At 42.2% G+C, this 23,122-nt stretch overlaps 1 protein-coding gene across 2 annotated transcripts in view; it reads left to right on the plus strand.

Annotated features, from left to right (window-relative positions):
- Positions 1 to 23,122, plus strand: part of nrg2b (neuregulin 2b) — a 49,525-nt gene that overhangs the window by 22,081 nt on the left and 4,322 nt on the right. Inside the window, exons 2-8 of one of the 2 annotated variants that reach the window (XM_076103274.1) lie at positions 3,918 to 4,080; positions 4,582 to 4,700; positions 5,607 to 5,730; positions 13,776 to 13,834; positions 20,175 to 20,277; positions 21,451 to 21,580; positions 22,637 to 22,764. In XM_076103274.1, the coding sequence (XP_075959389.1) occupies positions 3,918 to 4,080; positions 4,582 to 4,700; positions 5,607 to 5,730; positions 13,776 to 13,834; positions 20,175 to 20,277; positions 21,451 to 21,580; positions 22,637 to 22,764 (826 nt within the window). Of the gene's footprint in view, positions 1 to 3,917; positions 4,081 to 4,581; positions 4,701 to 5,603; positions 5,731 to 13,775; positions 13,835 to 20,174; positions 20,278 to 21,450; positions 21,581 to 22,636; positions 22,765 to 23,122 lie in introns of both variants that reach the window. The other variant, XM_076103272.1, reaches the window with a different exon arrangement.

Genomic DNA, 23,122 nt, shown 5'->3' on the forward strand with positions numbered 1-23,122 from the left:
CCTTTCTCCCACACATATTTTTAGATGAACTCACTGGTTTGGGAGAAGCCACAACTATTCTGTCTGGTTTTTAACATCGGTTGTGCTTCATGTATCGTGTGCTGCCCTGCCATAGTGAAATGAACATGTTGACTGTAGTTTGTGTAGTGCAACACCTGCACTCATTCATACTGAAATCATTGGTTTTTTTCTCATGTTATTGAAGTGTTTTCTGAAAGGAAAGCTATTATTATATGTGTCCCCTTGCTATTGTTTCTTTCTTTTGTTTGCTGGCATTTATAGTTAATTTACTGTTGATTATTTCTAATGCATTTACTGACTGTGAAGCACTTTGTAACTTGCTTTTGAAAAGTGCAATACAAACAACGATTATTACTCTCAGAGGGGTTTTGTCATCGTGAGTCTAAATTTCTAATCTGTTCTGCTGGAATTGGCCTAAAGTCGCCCCTCCCACAATGAAACCTCATCTCTTTTCCACATATGGTACCTTGTTATTAGATCACAATACCCATGATTCCCTCATTGTCTCCTGCAAAAATATCCACAGCAAAATGCTGGACGAAAACAGCAAGGAGGCTGCTCATTTTCTCATGAAAAAACGGTTTGTCTTGACAAGAGTAAAGAAAGTTTAACCGGTGAGGTCGGACTTGATGCGTTTTTGCAATAACAACAAAGGTTCCTGGTAACTCATCCCTGTTTAAAATGGGAGTGAAACACACAATGTTTCCTGTAATGACTTCTAGCAAGCACTGTAAGGCGTAGAAAAGGCTCAGCCCGGACTAACATATTGATTTAAAGGAGCAGGAAGTTTGTATGTGTGTCTCCTAAAAATAAGTTCTCATGGCGGGATGTCCGACCACATCGGAAGTCAATCACTGCGTAAAGTGGGTTTCAATGTTGAATCGTCAACATTCAAATTTAAAGTGGGCCGTTATGGCGAGCATGTCCAATATTTAATCTCCTTTTGGCTCTTCTTTTGTCTCCACCAACCCCTGACAAAGCAATGCTCCACGTTCCGCTACGCTCTACTACTGTTTGCTGTTAGGTATGCGCTGCAGGGGCTTTATCAGAGCTTTTTCACAGCAAACAGCCGCCTGCTGCGTCTCATCTGTCACGCTTTTCTTTGTTTGGTTTCATCAGTCAACAGCAGCGTGAGCCAAGACCAAGTCTAGTTGAGTCAAGTCAAGATTCGACTGTGGATCTTGAAGATATAAATAGCAGAATTATTATGCCAAAAAATATACGATGACAGTGACAGTTATTCTTCAGCATAACTCAATACAAGCCAGGAGCCACAGAGAGAGAGAGAGAGAGAGAGAGAGAGAGAGAGAGAGAGAGAGAGAGAGAGAGAGAGATAGGGAGAGAGAGAGAGACAGACAGACAGAGAGAGATAAGGAGAGAGACAGAGAGAGAGCATCTGGGGATGTTGAGATGATTTACTTTGGTGTGACGTGGAATTATACATCGAGAGTGTGTGTCGAGTCTGTGACAAGACTAAATCTCACAAAATGTGAGAACTGGATTTAAAGATGTGCTGCTTGTTCTGTTGTGAGTCTAGAAATCCTACTTAAATCCTACTTACATAACTGTAAGCTGTTTGGATGGTACTTCGAGGTTCTCTTTTTTACTTCCATTCTGAGTTTGTGTTTTCTTTCCTCCCATTCACTTCCCACTTGGGTAATTTAAGGATAATGCTGCCATTGATGTATATTTTCTTACTGTGGAAAAATAATGCCGTGAAAAAACAGAACCAGCAATGCGATAGTCCGTGTGTAAAAGCGGGTTATATGGCTACATTGTTTTAAAAGGATCAGTGATTTGAATAGCTGGGCGCTGTTCTGTTTTGCACAAATGAGTCAAAACTTCTTTGGTGAGGACTATTTTTAGTGGTGAATTAATATCAGACATATCAAGCTTTGGGTGCAATACTTGTCGGTCTTGGACTTTCCATTGAATTTGTTGACAGTAAGAAAAATAAAGAATGTCAGATTGCCTCTAACTGAAGCTGGGGCGTTGTATCACCTGGTGAACGGACAGTACTGCCATTTTGTTTTCGTCTCATGATTCAGTCTGATATTGTGTTCATTTTATCTGCTTTGTTTTCAGTAAGGGGCTCATACTTTTCTAACAGTAGTGACTGACGTGTCTGGCCTGTCGACATAGAGAGTGGTTGCTAGGAATCAATCACGCTTTGTAGTGCAAAGAGCAGTTCATTTAATGTTTTATTTTGTTTATTAAGCTGATTAAAACCAAATGCCAACGAGAGTTGTCTCTTTTAAAAGTGGACTTACAGCAACCCGTTTGGTTGCTCCTATATCTCATTTGTACACATTTTACTGTCGCCACTTTTCTGGCTCTCGAACAGGAATAAATTCCATCCGTCAAGGTCTGATTGGTTGTTTGTGTTCCCCACCAGCAAAACAGCCATCAATGACCACAACACCACACCTATTTCAATCACTGAAACAAATTCATAGTTATAGTTATGTAGTAGATATGGGCTGTAATTCAGAGGTCTAGACCCAGGTTAGTGGCCCAGCGGACAAATGGGATTTTTCCGGAGCTTCCGCACTGCGAATAAAGGCATCACCCTATCACAACTGGAGGCGACTCGTCGGAGGCGGCGCCCTGCTTCTTCTTATAAAAGTTGCTCAGTGACGCATGAAGCAAGAAAAGTTTAAGTTTCAACTTTCCGCATACATGCAGGAGCTTAGACGATACAACTGCTCTGGGTCAATATGCTCCTGGTAGTTGGTCCTCTGCCTGCGTGAATCTATTCAAACTTGTTGTTAAATAAATGTTGCAACTGTCGCAAAATAATTTTGCATTTCTTTTTTTATTTTAAAGGCTTGAAGAAGTGTCTCACATGTTCTCAGGTCAAGTCTGGGTGCAAACCAAAGGTTTCCTGTTAAAACTATCCAATAGACATCAGACAGAAGACATAAATAGCACTCTTTCTCAGGATCTGCAGCATGTAATATTCGGTATGTTGTTTCAAATGTACAAGATTTACGAGACTTACACAGACACATAGACCTACAGTGTCTGTCTGAGGCTCAGCGTCCACATGCAGCGTCTACTTAGTGTATGTGAGGAGTAAATGGAAGGATGCAGCAGAGCTGTGAGGAGCTGTGGCTCTGTACAACAGTCGTTGAGCAGTGTGTGTGTTAGGCCCACGTTTGTGCACACACGTCTGGAAAATATACCGGGTGCTTCCTTGGCTCTGTCTGTGTGTGTGTGTGTGTGTGTATAAATGGTACTATATGGTGCTGACTTGTCTCTTTGCTTTAGCTTCTGTGTGCTTGTGCTGCCAGTGCTGGTGTCAGTGATGCAGTCTGTTGTAGTTTTTAAGGAGAGAAGAGAGAGAGAGTGGAACTCTCTGGAGACTGATGAAGCACATGCACGCACACACACACACACACACACACACACACACACACGTACAAGCCTATATTGCTCAATAGTGAAAATCCACTGCAGAGTTTCTGAGGGAAGATTTTTTTTCTCTATAAGCTTTCACTTTGTCTATACTTTTTAGGATTCAAACTGTAACAAAGTGCTTTTCCTTTGTGTGTGTGTGTGTTGTGTCATTGATTTTCCTCTATTCTTCAGCCATCTCTCCTGTGAACTCTGACCTTTTGTCTCGTGTTTTGATCCCGACATCTGAACCCTCACTAACAGATTTCCACATCAGCCTCACACACACACACACACACACAAAAAGTCACACTCGCACACAAATCCGCGCACACTCGCACAATGAAATGAATAGATTAATTGAATGTCCGAAGTTAATTTCAATAATGCAAGCTTTAATTTTCTTTCTCCGCTCCATTCCTCTCTCTCTCTCTCTCTCGCTCTCTCTCGCTCTCTCTCGCTCTCTCTCTCTCTCTCTCTTAATCTCTCTCTCTGTCCAGCCTCTGCTCCTAAGCTTCGGCTGATGCGAGGCCAGTCTCTGGTGGAAGGGGACAAGCTAAACTTGAAATGCGAGGCGTCGGTGAATCCCAGCCCTTCCTTCCGCTGGTACAAAGATGGACACGAGCTTCAGAAAGGCAGAGACCTAAAAATAAAGACCAACAAGTGAGTCTGCCAGCTATATCATTCACACTCTACACACAATATTCACACCAAGTGGTTTGAAAATGCCCAAAATCCAGACAGATGACCGCTTCCTCAAACACATGCTGTACATACTGCGATGGCTGCTGGCGTGCAGCTCTGTTTTGGTGACCCTGTGCAACTTCACACTGCACCCAAACTGTGTAGAAAGTTGGACTTTTACTCACTTCTTTTTCTGTTTCATTCTTTTGTTGTAATCAGTTCCTGTAACGATTAAGTGAAACCTGTTTCTGGTTTGAACTTAGTAATTGTCCATTTGCCTTCATGGCCAGTCGCAACGAACATTTGTATAGTTATGAGTCCTTTATTGCTTCTCTGGGCTGGACACTAGAATTAAATTTCTCATTCAGTCAACGATGACTCTGCTGCTTTTCGGAAACAACAATAACCGACACTCTCTGTTTGTCTGCTCTGTATCGCTCTCTCTTTCCCTCCTCTGCCCCTCGTTCCTCTTCACTGAAGAAAAAACTCAAAGGTGCAGATCAGTCGTGTCCGTGTGGAAGACTCTGGCAACTACACCTGTGTGGCTGAAAACTCACTCGGACAAGAAAACGTCACGAGTTTAATCAGCGTGCAGATCTGTGAGCAACGACGCATCAGTCTCTATGTCTGTCTGTCTGTCTGTCTACACAATCTGATCAATTAGGATAACTTTTAACTATCATACACCAATACAAATGTCCTTCTTGTATGCTTTGTTCTTCAAGCCTCCGTTCCTCAATATATTTCTTTCATAGTGAGTTCCTTTCATCCGTCTTTCTGAGAACTAAAAATAATACTGTGGGTATATCTACTCTTGTAATGGCCTGTAGTTTAACAAAAATATGAGACCTATTATTCTGTTAACAGTCAGCAACTTCGCCTTTCCACAAAGATTTTCTTAAAAGGGTTAGAAGAGAATAGAATTACTTGTGTTTATTATAGAATCTATTAATATCAAAGATGCAGGAACCTGATCAAAGTTAATTCATCGACTGCGGTCAGAGTGTGTTACGTGTTTCATCGTATAGCATCTGTCAAGATCTGTCAGTGTAGTCTCGGTGTATCATTGTTGTCCAGCTCTTGTGTCAGATTATTTTATATGCTGTGTAAATAGGGAGATTACAACAGTCATGAAACAGAAGTGAGGGAAAACAGAATAACGGATAACTTGTAAATTTATCCGAAAGTGTCAAGTTTCGAAAAGAAGAAGACAGAAGTGTGTTTGGGGGGAGGGGGGGGGGAGCAGGTGTATCCGACTGAGCCTGGCTCTTTCCACCAGCAGCTGTGAGCTCCAGAGCTGCAGCGAGCACAGAGAGGTGACTGATGCCTGCCCAAAAAGTAGATAGAGTTGTTACACTAAGCTCTTTGAAATTCACTTAAGAGGTCTGAGAGGTATGTGGCACAGTGTGGTATGATAGCTAGTCCTGTGGCTGCCATAACGTTTGAGCACCGTGTGATGACAGCATTCTTTGCATCTGTTTTCTGTCTGATTGTCCTCCTAGTAGTGACCACCACCACCCCGTCTCCAGGTGTGAGTCACGCCAGGCGCTGCAACGAATCCGAGAAGGCCCACTGCGTCAACGGAGGAGACTGTTACTTCATACATGGTATTAACCAGCTGTCCTGCAAGTAAGTCGGTTGCTCGGTCGCCCCCCGTCCCCTCAGTCATCGATGTGTAGTCGCTCCCCCGTCTCTCCAGCCTCCCTCTCTCTCTCTGTCTCCGTCTCTCTGGTCTCAGACACTGTGTCGCTGGTCACTGCACCGCCTTGTCTTCTGTTGCGTGGTTGTACCCTCCCCACATACACGCAGCTGCGGCCCACTGCAGCCACTCGCTACGCATTGTGTCCTTCGGCATATTTACAGTTTTCAACACGTTTTTATATAAAGCAGACGGCTCAAACAGATCAGAACTTGGACATTATGTCCGCATGCATTCAAACTGGTTGTATCTTGCTCCCAAGCGGATCACTTGAGTTTACAGTGAGTGAAGTTTGCTTGTGACTGCTCACCTTAGAAAATGCTTCCGGTTCCTGAAAGTCATGAAAATAATGGGAAGAAATGCAAAGGTGTTAGAAAATATACAATATACAAACCTGGTGCCTTGAATTCCACCTGTTAGCAATATGCTGGTAGAATCCAATGGAAACGATTAGCAATGACCTGCATATGTGCAGTATTGCTCAGTTTAAGAGGACATCCCGCTGACGTAGTATATTAGCTGCTGCCTCTGTTGTCGGTCACTCTGTTGGCATGTACGAAATGCTTTGCATGCTGAGGGCACCGAGTAAAGCACAGAGGACAGGGGAGAAGACACTCAAACACATAGAGTGATTTGGATTGTCCTGAAGTTTATTACTAGTGCAGTGCCAGTTCTCGGCATGTCCGTTTGGTGCGTGTCCATATTGCACCAAATTCGACACTGCATGTCATTGGAACCCCATCAATGCCAAGTGTGAAACAGATCTGATGGACTGGAGGTATGTGAGGGACAGACAGACAGACAGACAGTTTTATTTGTTTATAGTTAGATTCAGCTATCAGTGAGGCTGCACACTCAAATCTGTTTTGTTTTACTTATTCATTGTCACTCACAACCATCTGTCATTAGCCACTGTTAGCAGCTCTAATAGTTACATATTAACCATAATCACAGTATTGCATATTCGTAATAGCTTGCAGAAAATATTGACTAGTAATAAGTCTGACAGTATTGCCTGTTGGGATCTGGCAGGAGCGTGTTATTAGCAAGTATGAAAATGAAATGTAATAAAGATTATCAACATATATTACCAATAACGGGTCAATACCCTGGGATCAGGGACCAATAACCAAACTGTGGACAAAGTCTTAAAATTGGTGTTCACTCAGAGTGTCAATAGTCAAAGTACTAGTCCACACTCACACTCACAGAAAACTGCTCTTTAAAATATAACAGAGTTTATTTGTCTCTAACAATAATATTATAAACCAACAAACTATAAAATTACGAGCATACTCCCTGTTATTTAACAGCGCAATAAGACACACAATGGAGGCCACACTTACACACCAAATGTGTATGAAAGCACAGCCTCTATGTGTGAGTATGTGTACGTGTGTGTGGGTTAGTTTAAAGAAGAACAAGGAGAAGGAAACACTCAAAACAAGGCAGAACCTCAACTTGAACCAAATCTCACACATAGGTGAGATTCTAACATCTGATGGGGTTGGTATGGTTTAAACCAGTTTAGGCTTTCCAAATTACATGTAGGCCTCTTTCTGTGTTTTTAACCACATGGTGAAGTCCCGACATACCATAATAAAGTTAGTCCCAAGTGAAGTATCAGCATCAACTCAACTTAAAGGTATAATCTGTTGGTACGAACGATCTTGGGTATTAACTGTGAAAAGTCCAAATAGCATAGCTATATCGCAGCATGTTTTCTACTGTATTATCATCACTCATTTTAGCATTTCCGTACAATAATAACTACAACCTATTTCTCAACAACAGTTAGAGCCTATTATATAATTACACTGGGTTTTCCAACTAATGACATTTTATAATCTACCTTGTATGAACACATCCGTCTAGCCTCTAAAACCCAGTGTAGCGGTAACCTAATAATCCTGCAACATTGCGTGATCTACGGTTAATCTGTAGCCTCCCTGTTGACCGGCGCTAATAATTAACATGGTCTTTCTTTTGGTTTAAAGTCAGCCAGCTGATGCTGGCTGCAAGACGTGGATGATGAGGTTACCAGACCATTTTTATAGTCATGGCAAAGCCAGCACTCTACGCCAACAAGTGTGGCAAACAAACAAACATCTTTTTCTTTAAAAATAACAATAATTGTTCCAAAATCTCAAGTTTTGGATGTCTTGAGCTCACACACACACGTATGAAAACATCAAGCAGACAGAGAGCAGCCTGTGTGATTCTATTTGAATACTCTGAACACATTTAACCGGTGATGGCTTCTGTAGACGGATAATGTGAGTAAGACACACACACACACACACAACTCAGGTCTGATGAACATTAGTCTTCTAAATATTTCCTCCTTTTCACTGTGACTTTCCGTCACCACGTTTTGTGGCGTCCCAGTAGGGAGGAAACAGGACGAGACGCTTCACAAACTGATGGTCACGTTCATGGCAAGCTGGATCTGAAATGTAGTAATAAAACAACTGCGTTGACGCAGACTAGGAGCGGTGAACACGGTTCACTGCGTGCTAAGTATCTACTGTCGTCCTCCTTCTTCTCCTTTTATGAAATAAACTGTTATCATAAAATGCATCACTTCCTGTGAGTGGGAGGATTTTGTTTTTCAGGAAAGAGCTACCAGACTAGTAGGTGTTTAGAACAGCAAGTGCAAAAAACTGGATTTCAGATGAATCACTGCTGTGTTATATCAACTTATTACTAAGACAAATTAGACACTGGCTACAACATAGAGGCAACTAGGAAATTGCATCAAATTAGCAATTATCTGGTAACATTGCTCATCTTTGGTACACATTGAATGGCACAATATGCCAATGACTGTACGCTCAATGCAGTGTTTCTTAAATACAAACTGTATTTGCAACCAAAGCGTTGTATGAAGCTAAGCTAAGAAAAAAGCCTTTGTTTTTTCACAGAAATGTATATTTTCTGAACTGGAGCTTGTAATCTTTCAGTTCCAACTTGCCATACATACAAGATCATTTTGTAGATGTGTATCAAAGGCTTCCCCCTGATGTTGGATAACAGATGGCGTGTATAGGCGTGCATAATCAAGAGCTTTGTGGTGTGATGCTTCATGTACAATTGAATGTATCTGCTAGAAATCCATCCTTAGATCCTTCCGCTGCCTGTTCCAGATCTACACTCTTTGTTTCTTCATTTCCATTTCTCTCTCTTTATATATATATATATATACATATACATATATATACATATATATATATATATATATATATATATATATATATACATATACATATATATATATATATATATATATATATATATATATATATATATATATATATATATATATATATCCATCCCTTGCTTCCCCTCCTCACTCTCTCTCCCCCGGCCTTTCTCACTATCTCTCATCTGATATACATACCTTCCGGTCACCGCTGAAGGATAAATCATTTTTTCTCGAACCTTAGTTCGAGAGGGTGCATATAGACGTTATGAGATGCGTATATAGCAATTTAGGAGTACAAAATGGTAGGATTTTCCCAACCTCCATGTGTGTGATTGTTCTAAATACAAAAACGCTGCATTTTCAAGAAGCTACAGCCGGCTAGCAAGGTAGCAGCGGACCAGCCAGCAGTTTCCAGAGAGTTACTGTTGCCTCTCAGCTTTGTCATCCTTTGTTGGCCTGTCTGTTTGGGCCAGTGGATAACAGGATGTAAATAAGACCGCTGTCGTCTGTCTGCCCGGCTTGTTCACTTCAGAGATATGTAGACCCCCACTCACACGCCAAGCCACTCACCGTTCTGCACAACAGCTGTGAATCGGTGCACTGCAACAGCACTGGCAGGCGGCAAAAAACTGTTAATATCCCTGAAATTTGAGGTGGTATTTGCAAGCTCTTTTGTGGCGACCATGGAAACGTATAATCTCCTCTTCCCTGAAGGGGAAAGTAATGCTGTACTGCAAAATGGAGTCTGTAGGTTAAAGTGGAGGACGGCACATATACAGAAAGGCACCCTGGCTGAAACAGAGAGTGGAGGTTAAAGTGGAGATCAGTACATACAAACATGCCCCCCGGCGAGCTGCTCGGTATGTCTCGCTTACTCAATCTTCCTTTCAACCTGTGTTAAAGCGTTCTGTGTAGAGTGGCAGATAGCTCTGATTCTGATTGATCTGAACTTTGTTGCTAAGCTCTAGTCTGGCAGCCAGCCGTAAACATTAGCCCATGTATTCCCAGCTATAGGTTGAAAATGGCAAATTCCCCATTTGAATCAATAAAGTTAATTTAATCTAGTCTTATCTGCAAATGCCATGAGTTCAGGCTGGTATTGATGCCTGGACATAATGTCATAATGTTCACGGCTGTCTGTGTGTGTGTGTGTGTGTGTGTGTGTGTGTGCGTGTGTGTGTGTGTGTGTGTGTGTGTGTGTGTGCGCGTGTGTTTGTGGGGGGCTCTTAAATTCGATCTGCGTATGTTGAATGTAACAAAAGGAATCACAGGCTTTGCTTTCATTCAGATGGTTGGAACAAAAGGTGTGCTGGCTTCCCTTCCCCTCTGTGCTCGTTCTCAGGGCTGAAAGAACAGTACAGTGCAGTCGGGGGGGACGGGAATAAGGGAAGGGGAGCATGGGCAGGTAAAAAAAAAAAGGGAAATGAGAGGCAGAGAGAGAGAGAAAGAAAAGAGGCGAAGGAGAAAAAATAAATGATATACAGTAAAAAAACTCTGCCGGCGTAGGGCTGCCTCTGCTCCGAGTGTCTCCCACCTCTCTCTCTCTGCTCTATTTATAACTCCATGGGAAATTGCTGAGTGGGCTCTTCCGAGGGTTTTTGCTGTAATTGATTCAAAATGCAAGTTGTCTCTTTAGTGGTGAGAAAGAGGAGAAAAGGATCCCCAGTCAGTTATACGGACAGTATATACATGGGGGTAGACGGGGTTCGTTGCTTTATAAACCGGATGAATTTGGTGACCTGCTACTGCTATTAGAGGCAGAGAGCCTCTGCTATCCTATAATGACTGTAACGGGGCCACACCCATGATATCATAGCACTGTGGGTCGTCAATTGCTGTGATTCATCTTCAGTATAATGTGCACTGCAGTTGGACCACGTTTTCTTTAACATGCCTATTTGACTGCAGTAAACGCTGATCTACTATCACTTATGGCAATAACGAGATTAAATCAATTATGCCTGGCTGGGTAAAAGCCATGACACTCATCATTACACATAATTCAAGACATTTCAGAATTTGGAGCACTCTCTCAAAAAGATTTTTCTCAAGGACATCAATTGAAATGAGGTCCTGTCGATTTTCATTCTACAGAGCTGATAAGAAAGTCGTACTAAGCATCAAAAGTAACACAAATAACAATCATTTGGACCATGTATACGTATCAATTCACCAGTGACTGTGATGCAGCGAGGAGCCTCCTTGTTGGTTTCAGTGTTGTGAGTGTGATGGCTGTTGCCTGAATATGAATCATATTCAGCCCGTGGTGTCGCTGACAGCTCGCCACCCATCCAGAAACAAAAACACCACATTCTGCAGCTGCATGTAAACTGTTGCTGTTATTTATGCCTAAGAAATACCCAAACCTATTCCAACCATTTTCACGCTCACACACTGTGGAGGGCTCGGTGTGTGTGTGAGTGTGTGTGTGTGTGTGTGTGTGTGTGTGTGTGTGTGTCACTCTTAGACTTCTACTCTTGTGAAAACCAGTTAAATTATACACAATTTTTGCATTTGTCGGCAGGTCATTTTGACAAACCCTCATTCTGTGAGGCTTAGACTACAGGGTTCATTTAGGGATTTGTTGTCGTGACGAGTTTGAGATGGGTTACCAGGCTATCACGCACAAACACAGCATTACACAAATTTTTTCATTTCAGCTGCACTCTCCCAAACCACTGCATGTGCATGATGTAACAGGGCACACCGCTTTGATTTCCTGCTGGGTGTTTGCACCGCAAGCTTCATTAAACCTTGACCTGAAAATACGCTGACCTCTAAAAGGCACATTCAACGGCACTCTGACTGCTTATCGGAGCTCTAACCACAGCTGTGACTCTATCGTGTTGATGAAGCCATGAGAATAGCAGAACATATCCAGGAGGTCAGTGACACAGTACGTCTGTTTACATAATCCCTTATCCCGTCCACATTTTGTGCGTTAATACGGTCGTTGATTTTGCACATTTTTCATGTCCAATATAATGTATTTAAAGCTGCTTTGATGCTGCTCCAATATTTATAGTGGCAGTGGATGAAATGAGTACAGGTTTGTATGTGTAATGGGGGTTGCTCTTAGTCAATGCTTCCTCCCCTATATGGGAGTATCAGACAGTGATATTCAACTCTGTTCTGGTCCAGTCTGAGTGTAGATTGACTATCATGCAGATCCCAGCTGCCTGAGTGATCAATGTGTGTGTGTGTGTGTGTGTGTGTGTGTGTGTGTGTGTGTGTGACTATATATTTTGTAATGGTCATTTGACCATGCCTGACAAAGTGAAATGTCGAAATGTTGCTCAATTGAATATAAGTGCAGGGAGTGTGCAGATCTGTTTTGTTTTGTTTTGTTTTCTGATCCAGCACTTGTGACGAACCCACAGAACAATGTCAGAGTGCAGTTTCCCTCAGCTCGACAGAACTTTACAATTTCTTCAGGCTCTTTGTTTGGGTTTCATGGCCCAAAACGTTAATGTTTTGGTTCACTCTCACAGCTCTCGTCGGCCTTTTTTTCAGCAAAAGCAAAAAGCTGTTTTCAGTGAAAAAGCCTGTGCGCTTCCTGCTGCCAAACAGCAGACAGACAAAGTTAAAGATGAAGAAAGGTGTACAAGAATCCGGCCGTACCATGTGTATCATGATACTGGGGTTACAATTCAACATACTTATCTACTCATTTATTATACTCATCTTAGTATAAAGAATACACGCGCATGTCATCTTTTTTTATGCAGTCAGAACAGTGGGATCTGCATTCGCATTCATCACAGTCCCTGTAACATCCAACATCACAGCACTACCTTTTGTGCTTCTTTGCATGTAAACTATTGATTCAAAATCGATACAGTTTTTTTTAAAGAATCAATAACAGTATTACAAAACATAGCGATTCTCATGTGTATTGATATTTTCTCACACCTCTACCCCACACTCCATAACGTCGGACTCTCGTCTTAAATTAAAGACATCATGAGAACGTGCATGTATTGAGGAGAATTTAATAGGGTATGAAGAACCCATTCATTCATTTGAACATATCCTCCTCACCCAACATACAGATCTTCTCTCCTCTTACTTTGCTTCTGCTTTGTGAGACTCGCAGCACGTGCATCGCGTCCCTCTCCCGCTCTCTGATCGCTCATACGTTAGACTTTACATGGAGATGACATCATGTGTTTTTGTTTTACAAATATCAAACGTATAAACTGAGCTTGTCTGACATATTACAGTTTTTACAGACATGATTTATGCTTTATTTAAACATTTTCCTTTGCTTGGCGTTTCTATTTCATCATGGTTTTAGTCAGGGCTTAAGAAACGGATGCAACGAATGAGATTCCAGAATTAGGCAGTCGTGGGTGTGTTTCCATGTGCTTGCGTGCATCAGTGTTTGTGCGTGAAGGGGGGGGTCGGAGGCCGACGGCCGTTCAATTGACCCCTCCTACTTCCTGCGCCACCATCACATGACCCTCGTGACTGTCATGAAGTCTTAACTGTAGCGGTGATGTCATATTGATGGCGGTGATATGCAGGTCATCTCTCTCTCTGTAGTTGGTGGATTGTGCTGTTTCTAATCCCTCATCTCTCTGCTCTCTTATGTCTCCCTCCTCCCCTTCCTCTCTCTCTCTCTCTCTCCCCCCCCTTCTCACGATCTGTCTTCGTGTACTTCTCCTCCTCTCTTTCCTCCTGTTTGACCCCCTCTCTTCCCTCTGTATCTTTAACCCCCCCCCCCCCCCCCCTCCCCCTCCCCCCTGTGTCTTGTTTTCCCTCCATCAGGTGTCCCAATGACTATACGGGGGACCGCTGTCAAAACTCCGTCATGGCAGATTTCTACAGTATGTCCATTTGCTCTTGTCTGTCTCCTTCTCACTGAGATGCTGCATGCTACATCGGAGGGGTTGGATGGAGGGAGCGCTCTGTGTGTATGTTTGTGTATGTGTGTGTTTGAAAACCTGCTCTTGTTTTTCATGTACGTTAACGTGTGTGTGTGTGTGTGTGTGTGTGATTTGCATGCCTCTGTGTCCACCCCTTCCTCTCCCTGTCTTCCCTGGTTCTTCCGTGGTGCTCCTCGGGTCACCAGAGACAAACAGTCGAGATATTTTATAAGCACGTTACGTGTTTACATTGTGCCTACTCCTACATTTTAAAAGTTCTGTATTGTTAAGCTGTGAATTGCACACACAATACTTCTGTTGCAGCTTGATCCAGAGAGCTGCACAAAGAGAAACGGAGGAGACAGAGAATTAACACGATTCTAAATAAATGCAGGAGGTTGTTTGATTTTATTGGAACACTTTGTCCCTTTTCTTTGTATATGGTCCATCGGTGCTGTTTAGAGCTTTAGCAGTAAAAAAATAAACCATCAAGGCTAAACTATGTGGATGTAAACTATTAATACACTGCTGACAGCTCTCACTCTATGCTGTGCCTCTCTTTTAAACAAAGAGAGAAATCTTTCATTGATTTTAGCTTTTGGAGTAGGAGCACGACTGAGAATTGAAGGCTTTAAATGGAGAACAATGCAAGTCCTTCTGACATTGTTCTGAACAGCCGCCAGTCATTACTAGAAGCTATCCAATACCCAAATAATTTGGCAGGCGAATGAGGATGGGATTTAGAATTAGAATACGGTCAACATTTCAAGTCTTAATGTAATGAGATCTGAAAACATCACATACGGCTATATCCTTCTGAGATACCCTTTGTGATATTGATTTTCATATAAGCGGAGATTCTTGATATCATATCAGTGGAATCTGAAATGAATTAGGATAAATCATACAGTAATGAATGTGATATCCTGTTGTTTTCTCTCTGAGCATCCATGGATCATCTGATGAAATCTTGCATTATGGCATGTGGCTAAATGTCGCCTGAACTGTCCGAGGGTTGACTTCTAATATGTTCAAAATGGTGTCACACGTTTTGCTTCTCATCACAGAGTAATTGAATTAAAAGAGTAGTTTGACATTTTTGTGAAATGCTCTTATTGTGTGTTGTAAATGAAACATCAGCCAGGAAAGATTCACTACAAAAACCCAGAACCTCACCAGGTTTATTTGTCTAATTACTTAATATACACTTAATATAAGACACAATCCCCTCTAAACATATATATATATATATATATATATATATATATAACGTGAGATATAGAGACTTGTTTTTAGGCAAGGCATCTTGAATATCTTATTAAATGAAGAAATACTTCTTTTGAGTGTTACAGGCTTATCATGACACACAACACTTCCTGATACTAGAGAAATAAAGCTCGACCAGCTAACTTTGAGATCTCTTTTTATGTTTAAAGGCCTAAACATTGTATCTTATTTTCAAGAAATCTTACGAATTTTCACTTGTTCCATAGGCAGATTTTTTTTTTTTACTTACTACAAGCAAAAACACCTTGTATTCAGTGTTTTAAACTTATTTATGAAGTGGTCTTTTTTTAATGTTTGGCTTAGCTTAGCATTAAGACTGAAAACCGGGGGAGAAGGCTAGCCTGGCTCTGTCCAACAGTAACAAAGTCCACCAACTAGCACCTCTAAGGAGCAGTGACTTTGTGTATCGTTGATAGCCTGAGGTTACCTCAGGACAGAGCCAGGCTGTGTCCCCCCTGCTTCCAGTCTTTATGCTAAGCTAAGCTAACAGTATCCTGGCTCTAGCTTCATATTTACTGTACAAACACGAGAGTGATATCGATTCTCTGTCAGCAAAGAAAGCACATACACAGATTCTCAAAAATGTCTAGCTAGTCCTTTAAATCATCGGTGTGACAATGGGAGCGTGCTTTGTCACTCTCCTGTGATTGCATGGGCAGTCACACTGAAACACATATCTCAGTATTGGTAGGCAACCAGAGATCCCAGGACATAAAAAAAAAAGTTTCAATGATTCCTGTAGGTTTGGCCTTGCTACTTTCATACTGAAAACAAAGTGCTCCTCCCTCCATCGACAGTGTCATGCTGCTGTTACTGGCCCAGCAATCACAGGGAGATAAAACAGAGGGATACAAATGACCCTCTCCTTCTTTTCTCCAGCGTTTACAATGTTGCTCCATGCCACAATTGTCTGATGTGGAAGTTTCCACACGGAATAATGTCTAATTTAAACCAAGACCAGGTTTCACATCATAAGAAATCACACTGTATGTAATGTCTGCTTATTTTGACCCCATCACCCAAGCCTTGTCTACATGCTGAAATCTGTCTGTGTGCTTTTATTTTTGCATTGCGGCGCTCTCTCCGTCAGTTGAAGCTCTCTGCTGTTTTGGATCCATGTTGTTTTTGTTGTCTGCCTGCTTTTCCAGTGGCACAATCATCACGCACTGTCAACATGTAGAGTTATGGTCAGGGTGCACACAAGATTGGCTGGCTTTTGGTATGCGCGTCTCTCTTTACAGCCCGTAATGCATGCAACGCCATGGAAATTGGGAATGTTGAGAAGATTTCTCTGTAAATCATAAATCCTATGAAAGGTTATATTGGCTGTATACGCAGCAGTAGCGGGACAAAGTGCTTTACAAGAGGTATGCTGTAATCAATACAAAGGCACACAATTGCCATTAGTCAAACGAGTTACAGCGCCCGCCCCCATTTGCCGTGCCAGCCTCATCGACTGTACTGTGTTTTTATGTTGCAGAGTAACTCACTGCTTTTTATCTTTTTATCTTTTTTTTTTTCCTTTTGACTTGTTTTGTTTCCCTTTTTTTCTGTTTGTTGTTTACTCCAGAAATAAGGTCTAGTAAATATAGCAGTAAGTGATGTGGCTTCCTGTCTTGCTGTCTTTGTCCGTCTGTCTCTGCATGCCTTTTCCTGCCTGTTGGCTTCTCTTTCCCTCTGCCTTTGCTTCATTTTCTCCCTTCGCTTTTGATTTTGTTTGGTTCAGTTTTTTTTCTTTTTTTTCTATCGTTTCTGGGGGTCACAGAGCTGAGGCTGTCTGAGTTGTCTGTCTGTTACTGGACGGTACACACGTCAATCACTAGGATTGACTGCACTAATTAACATATCCTGGTTCAGCGTATATATGAAAATAATATATTTGCTCCAAAGTGGACTTTACACCTGACCCTATCTGTCTCTTTCCTTTTTACCACGACAACTTTCTGCGCTGGCAGAGCTTCTCAGAATTGAATTTATGGGTATGGAACATTATTATTCATTTTGCTGTGCTTAAAGGGTTTGCCAAGATCCTATCACAGTCACACATTACTGTGCCATCTTCTTTCTAAAACCAACAACTGGGTCTCCCTCAACCTGTCCCTCTTTTTCTCCTGCCCACAAACCTGCTTTTAAGACACGTAACCTCCCTTCTCTGCATGCACTCCTCCTACAGTCTGACAAATTTAGACATTTGAGAAAGACAAATTAACTGGGAAGGATTCATTAATGAATGAAAGTACTAGAGCGTATTGGGCCTGTTACAAATCAAAGCTGTGTTTATCTGGACGCCGTGTCAGAGCAAAAGCTATACCCTCTTTGTCCAGAAACCAGAGAATGTTTCACCTCTTCGATAAATACAAGTGTCTGGCTCGTCCTCTGGGCTTTGGCAATGTGCATATTGGCTTCAGCGGCCTGTCAAATAAAAACATGCAAGCTGCGAGTATTTTTGCAAAGCGTTGCCAAAAGTGAGCAAAAGGCCTGACCACATAGTCTGTCCTTATTCTTATTATTCTGCCCTTGATTGACTCGGTGTCAGAGTCGAGAGCTCGCCTGTCCTAAATCACGCTCGCCGTTGGCTCCACTGTGCCAGCGAGCGCGCCTTCCCATTTCCTTTTGCCTCTCTGTATCAGTACCCGGTGACACACACACAATGCCGGGCCGAGGCTCTCGTAGGCTTGTCAATCCCTACAGAGGCCCTTTATTTAAACCCCCCTCCTTCCCTATCCCCCTTTGCTTCCTCTTCAGTGGCATGTCTAGAGCTTTTTGAGGCAGGGGGGGGGGGGGGGGGGGTTGGGGAATAGTGAGATGATGACTTAGGTAAAGGGGGACATTCTTCGATTCAACCCCCCTGTTTCAATCTGATCTCAGAAATACAATGAATCAATCAATTCAGCTTTCTGATGTATTTTACCGTGTTTACAACCAACGTTCTTCTCAACGAACCATAGCTTGATGAATAGACAGACGGCTAAACATGGAAGTCCCTGTGCCGAGCAGATAGTTTCAGTTTTAGTCCAAAGTGAGAAGAATCATTGAAAGTAACAACAGAAGGTTTATGACATTGAAAAACAATAATTGAGCTTCAGGGGTTTTAATTTGGCCGTAACTAACAGTCCAAGGGCCTCCATAATCCAGTTTTAATTGATAAGGGGACAAAGTCATACCAGTTCCTCCATGGGCCGTTCTCCTGGACACGCCCCTGCTCCCCTCTCAGCCCCCCTTCTCTCCCTCTGTCTACATGTTTCCTCCTGCTCCTTCTTCCTCACCACCTACCCTTTTCTTCTTCAATACCCTCCCTCTTCTCCTCATGTTCTGTTCCCTTTGTTGCTCCTTCTGTCATGGTGTCGCTGCTCTTTCTGTTCTGAGTGTTACACCACGGCAGGCCCAGAAATCTGAATTAACACGAAGACACTGAGATAGCGACGTATTCACACAGCATCACCACAAACCTGTTAGAATGTAATGAGTGTATGTGATGTAGTTCAGTGTAATGCAATCCAAAATTGAGATGTTCCAAAAGGCAAGTTCTTTACTATGACACAAAAGTGAAAAAAACTTAAAATTGGGGTTAGGTTTAGATACAGTCCAGTTAATAAAATAACTTAACACATCCTAAAAATCCTTTTTTGCTGACCTCCAGTGGTTTAACTTCTCGCCTTGCAGCAGTGATGTAGAAGAGTACTCCAGGACCTTGTGACATCACTGTTGGGGGTGGTTCCTGGTGCAACAAAGCACACTCCTGACCCCACCCAACCCAACACGATCTCACTCCTAACTCGTCAATTACTGCAGCTTGTTCTGTAGACCTACGGTTTAAGTCACACTGATCATTATATGCATTATATAACAGTCTCTTTTCAAAATAAACTTTAGTTAATGTTAACCTCGGCAGTTAGTTGACCCATAGTGTGTCCCATACAGACACTAAAGGGTGCCTTGGTGCGATGGTACAGACGCCGAAGGGCACTGACCAAGCAGCGTTTTTTGACGAGTTGGGAGTGTAAACGGTTTCACCAACTACATTCTAAACCAAGAGGTCAGAGGTGAAACAGGCTTGAAAGGTTCAACCAGAGAGGGCAGCAAAAAGCTGCTTTCAGCCTGCTGTTACTATTTAATGTTTCTTTTTAAAACAAGGGTTAGAGATTAATGATGTTTGCTGTGACAAAAAATAGAAACTCCGCTCACAGTGGGAGGAAACCACTCAGTTTCAAAAAGTAACTTTAGAAATGCCTCACTGTCTTTTTTACCAAAAGGGCCTTCAGTATGACCACCTCAGGGTCACCTGACACAGGCTTCAGTGAAACGATAGCGTACAAAACATCACCGGTTCATACAAGCACAGGAACATATAAAAATATAAAATGATCATTAATACATATTCACTATATCTTAAATATATAAATGAATTAACGAATGTTAAAGTAACATACAAATTGTGACAGTTATAGTTATGGTGAGCTTTGTGAATACTAAAATGTTACACTCTCAGGCCATTGCGGTGTCAACACTTTGAACAAAAAATGCTTTCCTTCTTTTTTGATCCCATCCATCCAGGCATGCATTCAGATCCCCACCAGTGCCATCTGTAGCATTACATCCCCATGGCCATTGTAAATTGACTTGTGTAGGGACAGCAGGAAGTCTGTGTCAGGATGCAGGTTTACAGCTCAGCCTTTCATCCTAGTATTTGTGAGCTTGTATAATTACTCCTGCGTTGTAGTAGTAGCACTGTTTGACTGTAGTACAGTTAAAACTAAAAGGCATGTGACATTGTAGAGCAAGAGTTGTTTCATAGGCAGCACAGGGGACAGGATGGCAGCAGATAATAGGGAGAAAACTGTTTCTGTAGCTACCATCAATGGAGTATCGCTCATGCTGTTTCGTGTGTGTGTGTGCGCGTGTGTGTCTGTGTGTGCGCGTGTGTTCTTGTCTGTCTTGTGATTGTCTGTCTGCAATGCATGGATGTGTGCGAACATGTGTGTGCGTCTGCGTGTGCGTGTGTTTCCGTCCACAGAGGCCGAGGAGCTCTATCAGAGGCGGGTGCTGACGATCACAGGCATCTGCGTGGCGCTGCTGGTGGTTGGCATCGTTTGTGTGGTGGCCTACTGCAAAACCAAGTATGTGTCTTTGAAGGGAACATAAATCACTCCCTATTTATGAAAGGCTCCAAACCTTCAAAGTAACCCACTGTAGAAAAAGGAAATGTTTTTTTCTCCTGTGAGTGATATATTATGATATACTGTATTATTAGATGGTTACTGATGCACCACTGTGTCAGGGTGAAGCTCCACCAGCTTATATACAGTTAGCTTTAAGTCAAGTGCTCCAAAGGGTCACAAGACAAATCTGAGGTGCCGTGAGATCATAAATGGGGCAGTAAAGAAGGAAAAAAAACGATTCTACACACACACACACACACACTTTTAAATTTTTCTCCAATTTTCTCCTTTTTGTGAAACATTGGATAATTTCACAACTTTGGACTTTGTTATTTAAAGGAAATCATCTGAGATGTTTAGAGAGGAAATCACTCTTTGATGGAACTGCTATTAACTCATAGAAATGTGACGGGAGGCCCCAACTACACACAGAGTTTTTTGCAAGAGGTCCCAAGCCCAAAATGGTTGGAACTGCTGACTTAATATTTAATAAAGCATCGTGTTTTATAGATTTTCATGGCATTTTTTAAACCAGCTGCCAATTAGCATTACATTGAAACATTCAAGTAGAGTACCTCAAAATTGAACTTAAGTAAAGTACTTGAGTAAGTGTACTGAGTTACTTTCTACCACTACTGTACAGTGAATAATTATCCATGGCATATTCTATGAGCAAAAGGCAAATTATTTTGTTTGCTTGTTTATTTGTTGGTGGGTTTGTCATGTTGATAGCATGATATAAACCACCTAATACACAATCACATCAAGGGGATCAAGAGCCTTCACTTGTGAATTAATCCTCGCTGCTCTTTATGGTAGATTTTCTGTATAGTCTGGATTGCTCCCAGCCTTCCAGTCCTGAGCATTTTACAGTAACTACAACAGAAGAATAAGCTTTAATTCATAGGTGTGCAATAGAGTCATTGCTGCTGTACCTTGATGATATTGCTGTATCCATAAAAGGATCATGTGATAAGTGAAGTGCCATGATGTAGTGAGAGCTAAGAATAGAGTAAGATGGAAGGGATTTTTAACGAGCAATTAAAGTAACAGCAAACTGATATCAGTCACTGTCTCTAGTTTAGCACCTTTGCCAGATCACTGATTGTTCCTTCATCACCACCCCTCCAGGAAGCAGAGGAAGAAGATGCACAGTCACCTACACCAGAACCAGAATCAGTGTGTGGAGCAACCCAACCGCATGCTGGCCAACGGACCCAAACACCCCGGGCCCGGTCCAGAGGAGATCCCCATGGTTGATGTGAGTTCAGTTCAAGCAGTGCCGACACACAGCAGAGGCAGGCACAGGTGAACCTGAGGTCAGGATTAACTGACAGGCTGGAAGTAAAGTCACCTCCTGCCAACCCTGCAGTTCCTGCTGAGAGGAAACCCACAGCAGGTCACTCCTGACAGGGTCAAGATATCCTCAGAGGCAGAGCTGCTCTCAGGGCAGAAATAAATAATAAACGCAACAATGTTCACTGATTAGATTGCACGTCTTCATGTCAAGAGGGATACGTTGTTTTATAAGGCTTTCTTACATTTCTTTAAATTATTATTACAACTGCTAGTTAAGCTCAAAATGTGTACCAGAGTGGATGTGGTATCTGTGGGGCTTCTGGTAGCCAACAATAACAATAATACAGTAAAACAAAGCAATACATTTGCAACGATCTATTAGCTCCTAATCAGGATGCATAGAAGTCACATTTTGTAATCTCCAGATTGACTTTGCTTTCTTATCTTAAGTGCTGCTGAAATAAAGCCAGATTTGTCAGTGCTTTTAATTAAATATAACTGTCTATAAATAGGATTTTTAGAAGATATTATATACTTCATGCAAAAGGAGGTACAGAAGAAGAAGAAGACACTAGAACTGGATGTCAGCTTCGCCTGAGCAAACTGCAGAGGAAGCCCACAGAGCTTCAGCCAAGAAGCCATCAGAAAAATCTTTGTGTCAATAAAGCTCTGATCCACTGGCAACTCAGGAAAATATGGTGACACAAAGCTGGGCAAAAACAGGGCAGAAACACCTACCATTCTCCTGGAGACTAAATGTGCATGAGTCAGCATAATGGCAACAATGAACGAGAACTGATGATGAGTTCCAAAAGATCTGTGCAGGACAATCTTCTCATTAGATATCATTTTATATTTATGTATACTCAACCATTGTGTGATATGTTTGTTCTTTGGAAAATGAAAACATTAGTATGAAGTATTCAAATTATTTTGTGTGTGTGTGTGTGTGTGTGTGTGTGTGTGTGTGTGTGTGTGTGTGTGTGTGTGTGTGTGTGTGTGTCTGTGTGTGTTGCAGTACATCTCCAAGAGCGTCCCAACGACAGAGTGTGTGATCAGCCACGGAGCTGAGGGTGCGGGCAACTACGCAGGCAGTCGAATGTCTACCCGCTCTCACCACTCTACCACTGCCTCACATGCTTCCAGGTAGACCTGCCCACACACGCACATCCAGATGGGCCACATACACAGGCGAAGATAGCGATTTCTCTTCTTAAACTTTCAGTTATTAAAGGGAAAATGTGCTGTCTTTTGATGTAGATGTCCAATCAGTGTTGATGGCAAATGCTGTCAGTTGAATATCAGAGCAGAGGAGAGTTTCATTTAGCAGTGAAGATATTAAGTAAATGTACAGTAGAGTTTGCAGCCTGTGCACAAATAAATGCGGCTGCTTCACAAGACCAACAGAAGTTGTGTTTCCCGGCTGCTGGGTGGAGTGATGGGGGGAGGGGGGGGGCATAGAGATGAGGCAATGCATCCTGGTACATGTAGAATGGAATGTATT

Source organism: Anarhichas minor, unplaced genomic scaffold, assembly GCF_050575085.1.
Source record: "Anarhichas minor isolate MPS153535 unplaced genomic scaffold, ASM5057508v1 ptg000028l, whole genome shotgun sequence".
Classification (NCBI taxonomy): Eukaryota; Metazoa; Chordata; class Actinopteri; order Perciformes; family Anarhichadidae; genus Anarhichas; species Anarhichas minor.